Here is a 14,216-nt window from a genome sequence, read left to right as displayed (position 1 = left end):
AGATGGAAAACTTTCCAAGTAAAGCTTCTCCTCTGGATTATATTTAAGGAGACTTTCCAGCACAGCTATAATTGGGAAGTTTAAGTTCTGAATTCATACAGTACTTTAATTTCATATGGTGCTTTAATTATGGAAAACCTTTTATTTAGCTTGGATGGCAATCGTTATTATAGACCATGTTAAACATTTGGCTTCAGTTCTATTTAAGTACCTCCAGCATTTGTTGCCTTTATGTGACGTGGTGATTGGTCTTAATGCTTTTGGCAGAAGGCATTTTGCAAACTTGAGCTTCTGAAACTTACAACCCATGGAACATTAGCTGGATATAAACAGATGCAAACAATCCCCGACAGCTTGAGACATCAAAACAAAAAAAAGGTTTTCCTGTTGCATCCTGGAAAATCTTTTCCGGGATTAATCTGATTTAAAGGAGTAAATGCAGGCTACACATGGCATCCTTACACTATTATGGAACATAAGAATGCTGAATTCATTGCATTAGAGGATACGGGCAGATCTGGAATGGAAAGTAAAGAGCTCCATAGTTCACAAACTAACTTCGGGAAGCTCTGTTGGCTGACTGGTATAGTTCAGAGGTCACGGGTAGACTGCTTTTTGGCAGCAGTACCTGACTAATAACAGCGAGGAAGGAAATATTCATCTAGTCTAGGTGTCACCTGTATTCTGCCTCTCCGTATTGACTTATTTCCATCACAGTTACATGCTTGGCCAAAGGTTAGGCTTTTAAGTCACACGTATAAATGTGCTAAGGTGCCAAATCTCACATGATTTGTGGGGTCAAAAAACTTCCAACCTAAATTTGACAGAGCTGGGCCAGCCCAATAAGTGTAAATTGAGTGTAAGACCTTCATCACACTAATCAGACAATGGCTCGATGTTCCCCAGGGATCTATATATATATAGGACTATTCGCACATGTGTTTCATATGTAAAATATAACTTAATCGGGATGAATAATTTAATTACATAGAGTTGACACACAAAAAAAATCTATACAGTGCAAAACTCTGCTGTGGCAGCGGATCGGTGTTCTGCCCGGGAGGTTTATCTGCTGTCTGGAAAGCGGCGCTCTGCTTGGAGCCCATGAGAGACCGGGATCAGATCCTGCCAGGAGCGAGAGAGACCGTGCCCTTATCCCCCGCAAAGCGTAAAGACATCCGGCCGTCTCCCACAGGAGGCTTGTGAAAAATGCACACCGCTCAAAACCCGAGAACAAGGACATTACCAAAAAAACAGGCTTTTGTAAAAATAAAAAAATGGTTTTCTAATGTGTGCTAATAAGATCAACATACATTTTTTTTGGTCCGGACAATACTTGTTCAGTTTTACTGAACTGAGTGATAAGAGTCAATCTGATTCCTTGCTGACTGGTGAGGTCTTAAACAAACAAAGGATTCTTCTCACGACTTTGAGCGTTCTGAGGCCCTTCTATAATAGCAAGGCAACAGATGCAGGGTGTGTGGGCAGATGAGGCTATTGGCAGTGGGATTCACACAGGCGCCGAGATACGGCTGGTTCGTCAACACTCTTCAGATGGAGATCACCCTGAGCAAAGACAGCAGACTGCGCTGTAGATAGTCATCTCTCAGGGTGGTGCAAAGGTCCAGAAAACGTAAGGTGCAAGGTGCCTTGCACAATGAGACGAACCCTCACCGTCACCCACTGGCAGGTGAATGCCCCGTCGAGGAGACAGGAAGAGGCAGGGGTTGGGACTACTAATCAAAGTTTACTACTGTACATGCCAGACACGGAACAGTGGGGCTTTCACAACATCCCCGAATCGCACGATGGGAAAATAAGTCGTTGTGTACAGCTTTCCTCCTGCTATTCCCACGGACTACACAAACCCACCCCTGCCGAAATCAAAAGACGCTTTGCGCAGGCGTGCGGTTCCGAGTCCGGTGCGGAAATAATCACAGGCGAAGTCACGTGTAGATCTGTGCACACAGCGGGCTGTCTACGTCCTGCAGAAATCAAGTATTTACCTGAAACTGCTGGGTAATGAGTTAGTTGACTGGACTTTGCACCACGGAACCGGAGTCCGCCTGTTATTGTTTCTGCTGTGCATTTAACCCGGAACTTTTTTTTTATATAAAGTAAAATTCCGTCCTCGCTTCCCTTCATTTGGGTCAAGTGTCTGCAAAAAAATAATGCCCCCGTTAAAGTTCTGTGCCAACCTCTCCTGGCTGTTCACGGAGCTGCCGGAGTTCGCCCAGCGGGCTCAAGCGGCGGCGGCAGCCGGGTTCCGGGCGGTGGAGGCGGCGTGGCTGTACGACGCGGACCCGCTGGATCTCCAGAAAGCCATTACACAGGCCGGGGTGGACGTTGTGCTCATAAACACACCGCCTGGTAAGAAATAAAGAGAGGTCTTGCACTGTAGACGGGACATGCGCGTGTTATTACGCCGCCGAGGGAGAAAAAAACCGGCGCCTGTAGGACAGCGCAATAAGTCAACTTCACTGTGAAGTTATGCACTTCGCTAATGTTGGCTTTCTAACGGAATCGAGTACATTAATGTTAAGAAAGTTAAATACTAGAAAATGGTACGAAAGATACATTTTTAGTGATTGCACTTCTTGCAGCAACAGTTTGCCTTACACACTGTGGGCTTGCTTGTCCCTATGAACGCAGCCTTCACATTATTTGAAAGTTTGCAAGACGGTGTCTCAGAGAGCAAACCCGTGAGCTGTCCATACCTTCATGTTTTTAATTGGCTTAAGGCGCGTCATTAGCAGCAGTTTGCGGGTTAGATTTAAAGGCACGTATCAGCTGGGACTCGTCACCGCCATTAATATGCCAACGAGTTGTCTCATTGGCGTGGTCCTTGATTCACAACTCTGCGTGGATGTCTAGTCCTCGGCGATCTTGCTGATCCTTGCAGTTACAGTAAGGTAGAAAGATCCATTTGAATGGGGCCTCAGGATACGCTGTCACCTGGAACTGCTAGTTTACTTAGCATCCTTAGGCTGTGCTGCACGTCGTTTGAAGGGCACTCTCTGGAAGCTCAACGACGCGCTGTGCAATGATGATCGTGTGCAAATGAAATCACTCTGCCCTGGCCTGATGGATCACTGGTACTCCTGCTACACGTCTCTTTGAATGCCATTCACCGCAGCCCACAGAGTACCCACAGTCCGCCGGTGTGCTGTTGCAGGAGATGTCGGGAGGGGAGACCTCGGACTGGGGGCAGTGCCTGGCCGGGAGGAGGATTTCAGGGCAGGCCTGGACCTGGCTGTGCGGTATGCCAGAGCCCTGGACTGCGGCAGGTACGCGTGCCTCTGCAGGCCAGCGCTCAGAGCCGGTGGCGCACGTGGTGTCGTGAGAGGCAATGCGCGGGGAGACGTGCCTCTACTCAGGAAGCACAGCGCCACCGTCACGCTGGGCTCCCCCCTCGAACGCTGGATACTCAACGTCGGCCTGCTTTCCCGTGTTCCGCGGAAGTTAACCCGGGTGTCCCATCCCGTATTCTCCCAGACCAAAATCGGATTCGGTCGTCTCGCGGTACGGCAGGGGGTGTCCAGTCCCGGTCCTGGAGGGTCGGTGTGCGTCATTCCAGCTCGGCACTGAACGAGCGAAACCATCTCGTTGTACAGCTTCGGCTGGGCCCATCGCACAGCTCGCCCCCAGGTGTTCGGGTGCTGCCGCTGTAGGACCGCCTGTAGGCGTGTCCCAGAGCCACAGTGCAGCCCCTGGAAGCCACTGCTGCAGAGCTGGCGTCTAGAGCACTGTGTCGGGCCCGGACACTGCCAGCCCTTTTTGTACTTCAATGACAGGCGCAGGCGGGACTGAAAAGCAGTGCCCTCCTTAGTGAGCGGGGGAGTTCCCAGTGTTGGGGGCAGACGTGTGTAATGAATCACCTGCTGCATTAATTAGCGGAGGATTAGAAGCAGCCGGCTATGAGCAGGAATGATGAGACCCTGAGAAAACGGGGTAATAATCCGGGGGGCTACAAGAACTGTCAAGACCCGTGGCCATCGGCGGGCACAGCAGATGCAGAGAGTTGGTATCGCTGTTACTGCTGATTTCGCGGACTGGTTCAGGGCGAACCTGGGCTCGCCAGGGCCGGTGTTACGTCTTAATCCCTGGGTGGCCTCTCCGGCTCCACTGTCCGTTTTCCCAGGATTCACCTGATGGCCGGGAGAGTGCCCGCAGGGCAGGATCGAGCAGCTGCAGCTGGGGAGATGGAGGCCACCTTCATTGCCAACCTGAGATACGCCGCGGATGTCCTGTCGAAGGTCACACCCGATCGCTGAGCTCAAAGCCACGGGGGGGGGGGCACAGAAATGTGAAATTGCTGCATTTCCCCCCCTGTAGATGTCAGTCGGTGAGGCTGCCGTTTCTGCGTAGTGATGATAGTCGATGGCGTGCGGTGCTTGTGCTTCAGGACGCTGTCACAGGCCCGCCCGTGCTCAGCGAGGCAGGAACTGGGGGCCGACGGGGCCCCCCGAGGGAGGACCGGGGGGGAACATCGGGCAGGTCTGTCTGCGATGCCATGTGATTGTCTGGTTTTCCCCTTGCAGGAAGGAATTCTTGGGCTGGTGGAGCCGATCAACACCAGGATAACGGATCCCCGCTATTTCTTGAACTCGCCGCACCAGGGTAAGCGGACAGTGCTGCACGTATTGTTAGGCATGGAAGAGGAGTTTGTGGAGATTGATAGAGGTCAGTGCGGCCCATTTAGGTAAAGATACGTTTTAAATGTGGGTATAAAACTGCATTAGTGGGATTATTCCCAGTTTGGGGCTATTCAGAATGAAGGCTGTCACCCGATGGCACTATTGTATGAAGATGCTGCCTGATCCTTGGACCAAGAAACTACTCACTCCAAATGGACTGGAATACCTGAAGAGTCTCCTCTCATTTGTACAGTAACTGTTCTTATATACCTTCACAGCCAAAATGTTGTTCTTCCCTCCGCTTGTCAGCGTTCTGCGTGTTTCGACACTGACGCGGGTCCCCACTCTAAAAAACTCTTTGTTCTTTCCTAGCTGCTGCTATTTTGCAAAAAGTTGGCCGTTCAAACATAAAGCTGCAGATGGTGAGCTAGGAAGTTTTTCTTGTGGTTTCAGTTCCTGAAATGACCATTAAAATATCCAAGGGTACAGTTTATAATGTGTGTGTATTTTGCCTGGTAACTCTAATTGGGGGCTCTTTTAAGGTGGCTGAATCAAATACAAGTTTTAATTTTACTTGCTGCCTGGTATGCATTCTGTGGAAGAATAGGTGTTTGTCATTTTAGATTCTTACCACAGTGACTGGTGCTGTGTTGACAATCTAGTTACGTTACAAACCTCCTCTGTGCCGCACTGCCATTTTTTAAGTCTCTGATCAGATTTGTATTTGTTTGATTTTGTTTTGTTTTTTAAGCAGGAAGTTTCCAACTATTTTAGCCTTTTAGCATTAAATGTATTGTCTAAAATTTTCCATTGGCTGAAGTGCTGTATTAGTCATGCAATTACATTCACTTGTCTTAGCTGTAGCATTGAGAATATATTTTAGGAAAGCTTTAACATGCCAAAACTTAACTTTTAAGCTTGTTGTTTTTGATGAACAGGGGATATAAACCCATCTGGTTACTTCTGAGCTTATTGAACTGTCAGAATCAGCCTTGTAAATCAGCCCAAGGAGAAATATGATTAAATAAGGATGCAAAAGTAACTTGAAAAAAAGCTAAGCTTTCTGAAATCATGGCAGTGGAGACATCTTCCACTTTTCAAATATAGCGTTGTAATTGACACTTGCTGACAAAATTCATTATATGATTTTTTTTTTGTCCCAGGACATCTTTCACTGGCAGATAATGGATGGCAATCTCACACAAAACATCAAAACATGCTTCCCCCTGGTTGGCAAGTACATTTGCTTTTCAGGGGCATTTTCGGGTGAGGCAGGAAGTTTCAATCAAGCACTGAAAACTTCTCTTTTTCTGCGTTTACAGGCCATATTCAGATTGCCCAGGTTCCTGGCAGAAATGAGCCAGACAGTCCCGGGGAGTTGAACTATCCCTACATCTTCGGTGTGTTGGAAGAAATGGGGTACCAGGGGTACATCGGCTGTGAATATCGACCTAAGGGTGAGTTGGCATGATTCCGATTGAAACTGGAGCCGACGAGATGGGTGTGAATCGAGAACCCCATTGAGAAGATGAAATCTTAAAAAGTGCATTATCTTGATCTAGCAGAAGCACAATGAGGCTACTATTAATTTTCATTCATGAGAGCCGTCACGGGCCGAGGCACTGCGGCCTGCTGTGCTGGCAGTGAGGGGCTTGCCTCTCCTCCAGTCGGGGATGGGGGTCTCGAAGGGAGGGGGGGGTGGGGGTGTCGAAGGAGTCTTGCCCTTTTTGTGCTCACAGGTTTTACAGCCAAGAGATGAGATGTGAACCCCCCCGATACCTGGCTATTCCAGATCGGGAGGACGTACTAAAACCAATCTGAGATTCTGTTTTGTTTAAAACGGAGAATGTGGAAATAAAGCACTAAGCCGAGCTGCTTAATGACTTTTCGGGGCTACGGCCCAAAACCCCTGAGACGCAGAAGCAGCCGGCGCAGATGAAACCTTGATCCGAAAGCACAGAACAAGCGCGCAGATCGCCGGCGTGCAGGGCCGGAGCGGGACATTGAGGCGTGCTTTGAAACAGCATCTACATATTAAATATTTGGAGTGCCTGGTCAAGACAAATTCAGCAGGCCCAGGATAATTGGAAAGAGTAATTGTGACCATGCGGGGGATTCATTAATTGTAACGGTCTTAATAATCCCGATCTTTTTAACCCCTTGGTTATGTTCAACGCGATTTCTCATTATTAGCGTCGTTTTGTTCCGGGTCCCGGCTGGGAAAGGAGATGATGGATACAGCCGAAGTTTTCCCTCTCGGTGGTGAGGGGTCCGCATCACTCAGCTGTCCCCCAGCTGCTGTTCATTAACTGGAATATTGGGCAGTCCTGCAGGCGGGCTCCTATCTGTTCCCTGCGCTCTGTCACCTGCGGCCCTGTAATTGAAATTAAGAATGCGCAGTGGCGAGCGGGGCTGAGACGCTGCGATAAACACGAAGCAGGCAGCGGACTGGAGGGAGGGCGTCTAATGAGGCCATTGCTATGCAGAGCCAGGCATGGCCTCCTTGACTGAACACATCCAATTTCCGCCTCCCTCCCCTCCTCTTCACCCCAGAAACCGCTCTGATTGAGCAGGAAACACAAATGCTGACTTCTAGAAGCTCAGAGATTAAATGAGACTAATTTTGGCTTTGCTCCTTGGCCCACTGAAGCAGTGCTGCTCCTGGTTTAACTCCAGAAATGCACACGGCCTTGCCTTCAGCAAGAGAACTCTCAAAAAAGTCCTATTTTTTAAGTCCTCCTTGAACCTAAACCTTGACAGATACTGTACTGTCGCAAATTAAACGTTTTGGAGCTGTGCACATTGATGTGAAGTCAGGTGCTGGTTAGGATGGGGATGCCTGCAGTTTCCCCAGTGGGAACAAGAAGAAAGCATTAGGAGTCTGTGGATGACCAAACCACAGAACTGCACCAGGGCCAAGATCACCAGGTTGACACATTTTTTGACTCTGTAAACTGAAAAGCAGATCCTAATCACAGCAGAATAAATGTTTGCATGTGCCAGATAATGGGATAAAATGGTCAGCCTTCTTTCTGAGAGTCCTTGGGTGAACTGTGCAGGAGAAGGGGAAGGGAAGATGCTGGCCACTGCTGCTATACAGATGGTTTTATCTCTCCTTTCCAATGCGTGGCTTTAGGTACCACAGAAGACGGTCTTGGATGGTTGCAGGAGTATTGGAGAAGCCACAAGTGAAGACTGAGGTTTGGATTTAACATCCCTCGATTGTTTAAAGACCACCAGACCAGAAGAACATTTCAAGAGCCAGCAGCCAAAACCCCTTTTTTCTAAGCTTGGCCACGGCAGTGAAATCCAAGACCTCAATTCGAGAAATAAAGGAGTAATCCTATGTTACACACTGAACTAAGAAACTGACATTGAAATACGGTAAAACAATTGACTGCACCAGCACTGCCTTTTACAAGAATCCAGGGTGGAGAAATGTGGGCCGAGGTCAGTGACACCCACAAGATGTACTGTAGGTGCAGCCATTCTGAAGTAAATATGCAGATATTGTTACAAGAATGATCACTGATAAGGTGCAAAGTCAGAGCGCAGACATTACCGCTGTGTATGAAGCTGTAACCTTGAAAGATGCTCAGTAGATTAACCCTGCCTGCTGCTAAATCCAAAGCAAGGTGTTTAGGTGGAGACTCCAGCCTAAATCAAAGCTGCACCAGTGCTACTTCTAGCATTGGGAAGTACAGATTTGTGTACCGATAGCAGGGGTGGAAACTATACAGATTCACATTTCTCCCTTTCCAGTCTCAAGCACATGGACACGGACCTCAGCCACTGCACAAACTGTGCTGGTGACTACCCTTTTAATCGTCATCGTCCACCGATGAAAAATGTCAGGTGTAAATTGTTGCCTGCCAAATAATAAAAATCCTTGAAATAATGAGTGCAGGTGAGAGGGAATGGGTATATATTACAAATTATGCCATCTCATTTCATAAATGATCTGTTCATATGAAAAGGAAAGCATTTTTTTTTGCTTTATTTTAGAGATTGCACGTTTATGTGCAGTGTAACCTATCAAGTTTTTTCTTTGTTTTTTTTAAACGGGAAATATAAACATGATGACTAGCTTCTTCGCAGTCAGGATTCCCCTTTTCCTGAGCTCTTATTTCTCCCACTCGCAGCAGCAGCAATAGAAGACAATCTCAGTATATCACAGGTTATGTCAAGTAAAAAGAATACAGGAAAAGGCATATGTAAATTGCACCTTAAACTCCAATACGACCAGTTGGTTACTCCATTAAAGAACTGTGCTCACAGCAATCATGGTTTCAATCTCTAATCTAACTTTTATTTCCGAGTTCATTTCTTTGTACTGTATGAATTGTAACAGTTTGACATAAAAGGGGTGAATGCTCTGCTATCTGAAGCCGCATAAGCACAGACCAATGCAGAACACTGTCAGCTGTAACAATGGCACTAACTGCAACCGGTGTTTGAGCAACATAGGGCATCCAGAAATTCATCTTAAACACAACAGACATCAGTATTTTTAATATAATGCAAAGTTTAATTCTGTTTTACACTTCAAATATTCTTTTAATCTTATATATACATAATGTACATATACAACATTGTCAGACCACTCAAATCTTAAGATTAACTTGTCAAAACACAAAATACTAAACTCCAGGAACTTGCATTTTTAAAGTACATCAATAGTTAGACCTTATTAAATACCCAGTGTTCTTAACTTGAAAACAAATTGCAAAAAAAGAAGTACATTGTCCTGCGTAGAACTGCGATTAAAACCTTTCCTTCTCTTCATTCATCTCTTTTAACGTGGAGTTTATAGAGTGCAAAGGTTATTTGGTTTCCGAATCAGTTTAGGTGAAATATTAAGGCTGGGCAGGAATACGTAGTCTGGCAAGTGACGTCCTTCAGCTCGGCAGAAAGTGCTGTGTGTTTATTGCACTCATGTGGTGGAACAGAGTGTAAGGAACAAGTGAAGCCTGTACCATGCCAGAGGGGCACCTCCTGCCCAATACTGAACACAACACCCTCACCTGAGGGGGACTTCATTGGCAGCTTGACGTTTCAAAGATTCCTCTCCCAGGTCAACACAATAATCTCTCTCCCAATGCTAAAAAAAACAGGCACTTTCAGAAGGTAGTTATTGGCTGTGGGGAGACGGCAGAAATGATAAAACCATGAAAAACAAATACCTGAATCTGAGAGGTCGTGGGTCAAACTGCGGGGACCGTTCACTGTATTTTGAGACCTTATTTTTTTAAAAAATTACTGTTTTAAATTTGAAACATTTTCTGTGTTCTACATTGTTGAATTTTCATATTTTTTAGTGTCAGATGTTGGTGAAAACTCCTTTTTCCTCCTAATTTAATTTAGTTTTATATAGGGTGTATAAGTGGAATTCTGTGGATGATTAAGGGCACATGGGCTGAAGATTTCTCAGCCTATTTCAAGCAAGGGTGAGATGAACTTTTCTGAACTGAAAAGGTCCCATTGTCAAGATGATCAGAAACACATGCCTCGTAGAACTCCTCTTCAGAAAGAAGGACATGCCTTTAAAGGGCTAATTGCATAAGTATTTAAACCATTATGCTAAACCGTATGCCCTGTTCCGTAAAATATTCACTTCTGACTAAGAAGCTTCATCAATCTTAGGTCAGCACTTTGAGGTAGTAGTATTTATCCAAGCCTCTCCTGCCTTTGTAAAGTGCCCTTGCTCAAGATAAATGGCCTCTTAGGGTGCATGCAGTTAAGTGTACCAACAGAAGCATTAAGCCTTCTCTGTTCTGGATAACGCCTCGGCCTTCAGAGAGATACTAACAAGCACGCTAAACTTTGATCTGCGGGCTGCTCTTAATCGGTATCGTTCAGCCTCCTGCACGACGCCGACACTGGCCCTCCAGTTATTGCATCCCAGGTTTTTTTTTTTTGTCAAGCACGGCGGAAAAATTAAATGAAAATATAAATAAAAAAAACATTTAAAATAACTGAAGACATCTTCAAGACCAGGAAACCTCTTCCCATGCTAAACAGAGCATGATTTGGCACCACACGACGGGGGTGAACCTCTCGACGTGGTTTTGTGGCGATTGCCGATGCCCATGTGGCCAGCGTCGAGATGCTTGGCCGGCACGGACAGGCGGGTCTCGTTAGCGAGGCGCTGCGGTCCGGGCATGGATGGGAGCAGCTGAAGTCAAATATCGATGTAGCCAAACGAAGTGATGGAGTAACATCTAGACAAGGCATGATTAGGTTTATACCACGGCTGTGCGTAGAGAGGCCTAGTAACAGCGCTCTAAAGGCAGAGGGAGCCAGTATAGGGACAGTATTCGCACGGCAGTCTCCTGGAGAGCCAGTCGCTACAGCAGGCCTGTCCACAGGTTGAAGCAGGCAGTGTTGATGACAGCCTCCAGGTGGTGGTACATGGACACTAACTGTGGAGGGGGACTGCTGCTGGGCTGAGGATGCTGGGATGGCAAAGGTTCTCTGAAAACTACCTTCAGGCTCTGGAAAAGAAAAAAAAACAGTGGCACAGAAACGCCATTTTTTATTGATGGTAATTCGTCAACGTGTCACGGCACTAAACCCATCCGTTCGCCTTTTGGACGTGCTCGATTCGACTGCGAGGATAAGAGGAAGGATTACAGTCTGGAGCCTTCACAGTCATTGATTAGAATTAATGTTATCAGCAGAGATTCAATAAATAATAATGATGACGATTAAGATAAACTGGCTCACCGTTTTCCCAGCCTGGAAGTCGAGGAAGACCAGAACAAAACAGTCCGTGAATTTTTGGTTTAAAACAGCCTGCCAAAAAAAAAAAGAGGACAAATCAAACAACAGAGAATAAATGTGGGGAGTGAAAAGCGATAACGTATCCTAAAGGACTTCTGTGCCCCAGATGTCACTGTAATCTGCAGCACAAAAATGACGAGAGCCCTTTTTCCCTCTCTGTGTTGCCTCTGAGCATGTCTTATTCCAGGTTACATGCATAGCCCGCTGGAGATTATGTAGAAATAGGAGGTTTTTCCCCCCCCCATCAGCTTTTGGGGTGTCACAATCACTGGGAAATGTGGGACTGCCTTTTGTTTGATTTATACAGCCGCCATCTAATTTTGCAAGTGTCATGTGTGTAAGACTCACTTCATCATGCCTCAGATCCCTAAACTGCACAGTGGACAGGAGGACCTGTTCTCCCTATCCCGGCCGGTGCTCTCCCCTACCCTGGTGACACACAACAGCTCGGGCAGGCGTGGCTGGCTAGTGATCACCCAGGCCTGATCCAGTGGCATCTGGACATCTCAACCTAACGAAACTCCTTGTAATCTTGGCAGAAACGAATCTCCTACACAACTAAGCTGCGAATAACCTCATCACTTAGTGGTGAGGTCACAGATGTTATATAGTAAAGAAGTCAATCCACAGAACCTTTTTAGCATTTCATTTACACGGTTTTGCAAACACGTCTCTCATTACAGAGGCTGCGTAGAAACTAGAGGGAAAATGCAAATGGCTGAGCATAAAAACAGCCAGGATTCAAATATTCTTCTGGTTTTTCCATTTACTAGCTTGAAAAGGAACATAGGGGCTGCAGAATATTTTTGTGAAAAGGATGAATGAAAAGGATGTTGAATCCACTGCCATGGCTACAAAAACTCTGCTGTTCAGTATACAAACACATACATGGTGGAGGTCTAAGGCTTACAGAGGCCTTTTTGGTATTTGAGGATGAAACCGGCGCTTGGGCTCATAATAACAAGCGCGCAGCTGCAGCGCGAAGGTGGAGAGGCGGGACCCTCACCAGGTACTGTATCCCGCTGTCGGTGTCCACAAAGTGCCGGCAGCTCTGCGGGAAACGGGACAGCAGCACCTTGATCAGACTCTGGTACCAGCCAGGCGTCATGGTCAGAAAGCAGTCCTGGATCAGACAGAGACACGTGATTGCCGAAGCTCAGCGGTGCTTTGCAGAGCCCTTTGGCAAGCCAAAATTTTTCAACCGTAGAGGATCTGATAAGAGGATCCACAGCAAGCAGTGATAACGCTGTTTCTGAATTCTAAGGGGCTGCGTCCAACGTGTGACGAAACGAATACCCAGCTTGATTAGCTGCCGACTACCACAGGCTCCATCGCGCACCCTGATGCAAAGTGGGCAGCCCGCCCCATTGCTGTTGTCAGGAGGTAGGCGTATGTTACTTGGCTCCGAGACCATGTTGAAGCCTGTTGACTCTCGTCATGTCATTAGCTGTAACAGGGATCTTTCGTGACGCATCATGCAATTAGAACACACTAAAGGTTTCGTATGTTTCATAACACACGGCCCCCTCAGCTCATTCAGTTTCTCGTAAGGATCTCATCCAGGTCTCTCTTCCAGGGAGCCAGGGTATCGGCTTCAACCACATGGGGCAGGCAGCTTGTTCCACACTCCCACAACCCTGTGTGTAAAGGACTGCCTCCTGTTTAAATTCACTTTCACCTAGTTTCCACTTGTGCCCTCTGCTTTGTATTCCCCTGTTCATTCTGAGAGTGCATTTTCCTTTTTGAGAAACGCGTTCCTGATGAATAGTTTTCCGTTCAGACCTTACCATGCAAATTTCTGAAAAAACAACAAAATACTTAAAGCGGTCAAAGCTATCAGGAGAAGAAAGTAGCGGCTTTTTCTTAACAAAAGGATCTTTGCTACATTTAAATCTACTACATATGCAGCAGATTTTCATTTTCACAATGTAATGTAGAGGGATTCTGTTGACGCATATTGAATATACATTGAATATGCCTGGGGGGATATGATTTATGACATAACGGCTAACTTAAGGATGTGTTTGCAGTCAGGAAGGACAGTGATGTATAGTATTGATGTAAAGACAAGTGTTGTTTTGTTCACTCAGTGGTATACAGGGACTATGTTATTTGCTTTTCCATTTGTAAGAAGAAAAAGATGTTCAGCACAAGTAGACACATTTTTACTCTCACTGGAAATGAGCCTACAGAAGGCCTAATGCACAATGGAGATCCAGGCTTTAGCTTGGAGGATTAAGTGAAGATGGCTGGGGAATATATAATTTTGTCAGAGAATGAGGACATGGATTTTATCTGTTTCATAAATAAGGAGGGTGTAGTGTATGTATAAAGAAGGTGAAACCTTTAGGCCCACGCCGAAATGTTGTGAAGGAAAGCAGTATGCTGATTAATTCAGAGGTATAAGGTTGACTCTGGCACAGAGCTCTCTGCAGCTTGCTCTACATTTTGACAGCGTGACAGATAATGGGAAAAGACTCAATGACCATTAAACACTGGCACTTGAAACATTGAGGAAAGCTCTGTATATCGCACTCCATCACAGGAGAGATGGCTCCTTGGTTTTTTTTTTTAAGGAGGACTGTGTAAGCAACGCTACCCAAGTAGACTGTTTCTGATGCGCGCCTCCTGAGATAATGGTTTCTATTTCACTTTGAAGACTGAGGTTTAAATTGCACAAAGACTGGTTAGTGAAAGGAGCTCTAACTGCACTCTGAAGAGAAAACTGGCACCACTGCAATTGGGTTTCTGTGTTTCAATTATCAACCAGAGCCCTACATGACATGCATTCTCCTT

At 46.3% G+C, this 14,216-nt stretch overlaps 2 protein-coding genes across 5 annotated transcripts in view; one reads left to right on the top strand and one right to left on the bottom strand.

Annotated features, from left to right (window-relative positions):
* Positions 1-1,778: 1,778 nt before the first annotated feature.
* Positions 1,779-8,918, top strand: hyi (hydroxypyruvate isomerase). 4 transcript variants are annotated; one of them, XM_015355207.2, is made up of 8 exons: positions 1,779-2,370; positions 3,137-3,287; positions 4,142-4,256; positions 4,542-4,620; positions 5,010-5,059; positions 5,801-5,870; positions 5,960-6,094; positions 6,831-7,767. In XM_015355207.2, the coding sequence occupies exons 1-8, from the start codon at positions 2,172-2,174 to the stop codon at positions 6,944-6,946; spliced, it is 915 nt and encodes a 304-aa protein (XP_015210693.2). In that variant the 5' UTR covers positions 1,779-2,171; the 3' UTR covers positions 6,947-7,767. The 4 variants fall into 4 exon arrangements, with proteins under 4 accessions (XP_015210693.2, XP_015210694.2, XP_015210695.2 ...); XM_015355208.2 differs by having other exon boundaries at positions 1,788-2,370; positions 3,176-3,287; XM_015355209.2 differs by lacking the exon at positions 6,831-7,767 and adding an exon at positions 7,774-8,918 and having other exon boundaries at positions 1,908-2,370.
* A 224-nt stretch (positions 8,919-9,142) lies between these two features.
* Positions 9,143-14,216, bottom strand: part of szt2 (SZT2 subunit of KICSTOR complex) — an 80,924-nt gene continuing 75,850 nt past the window's right edge. Inside the window, exons 72-74 of the mRNA XM_069193946.1 lie at positions 12,427-12,543; positions 11,364-11,432; positions 9,143-11,131 (exon numbers count right to left, since the gene is read on the bottom strand). Of these exons, the coding sequence (XP_069050047.1) occupies positions 10,985-11,131; positions 11,364-11,432; positions 12,427-12,543 (333 nt within the window). The 3' untranslated portion in view covers positions 9,143-10,984. The remainder of the gene's footprint in view (positions 11,132-11,363; positions 11,433-12,426; positions 12,544-14,216) is intronic.

This window comes from Lepisosteus oculatus, chromosome 9 (genome assembly GCF_040954835.1).
Source record: "Lepisosteus oculatus isolate fLepOcu1 chromosome 9, fLepOcu1.hap2, whole genome shotgun sequence".
NCBI lineage: Eukaryota > Metazoa > Chordata > Actinopteri > Semionotiformes > Lepisosteidae > Lepisosteus > Lepisosteus oculatus.
Note: the sequence above shows the minus strand (reverse complement) of the source record. Positions and strands in the feature narration are given on the sequence as shown.

Excerpts from the sequence above, each read along its gene's own strand:
- hyi (XM_015355207.2), top strand. The coding sequence starts at position 2,172 with ATGCCCCCGTTAAAGTTCTGTGCCAACCTCTCCTGGCTGTTCACGGAG. Across the intron at positions 2,371-3,136 it reads GCTCATAAACACACCGCCTG|CCCACAGAGTACCCACAGTC; the intron begins GTAAGAAATAAA and ends CATTCACCGCAG. Across the intron at positions 6,095-6,830 it reads CTGTGAATATCGACCTAAGG|CGTCGTTTTGTTCCGGGTCC; the intron begins GTGAGTTGGCAT and ends TCTCATTATTAG.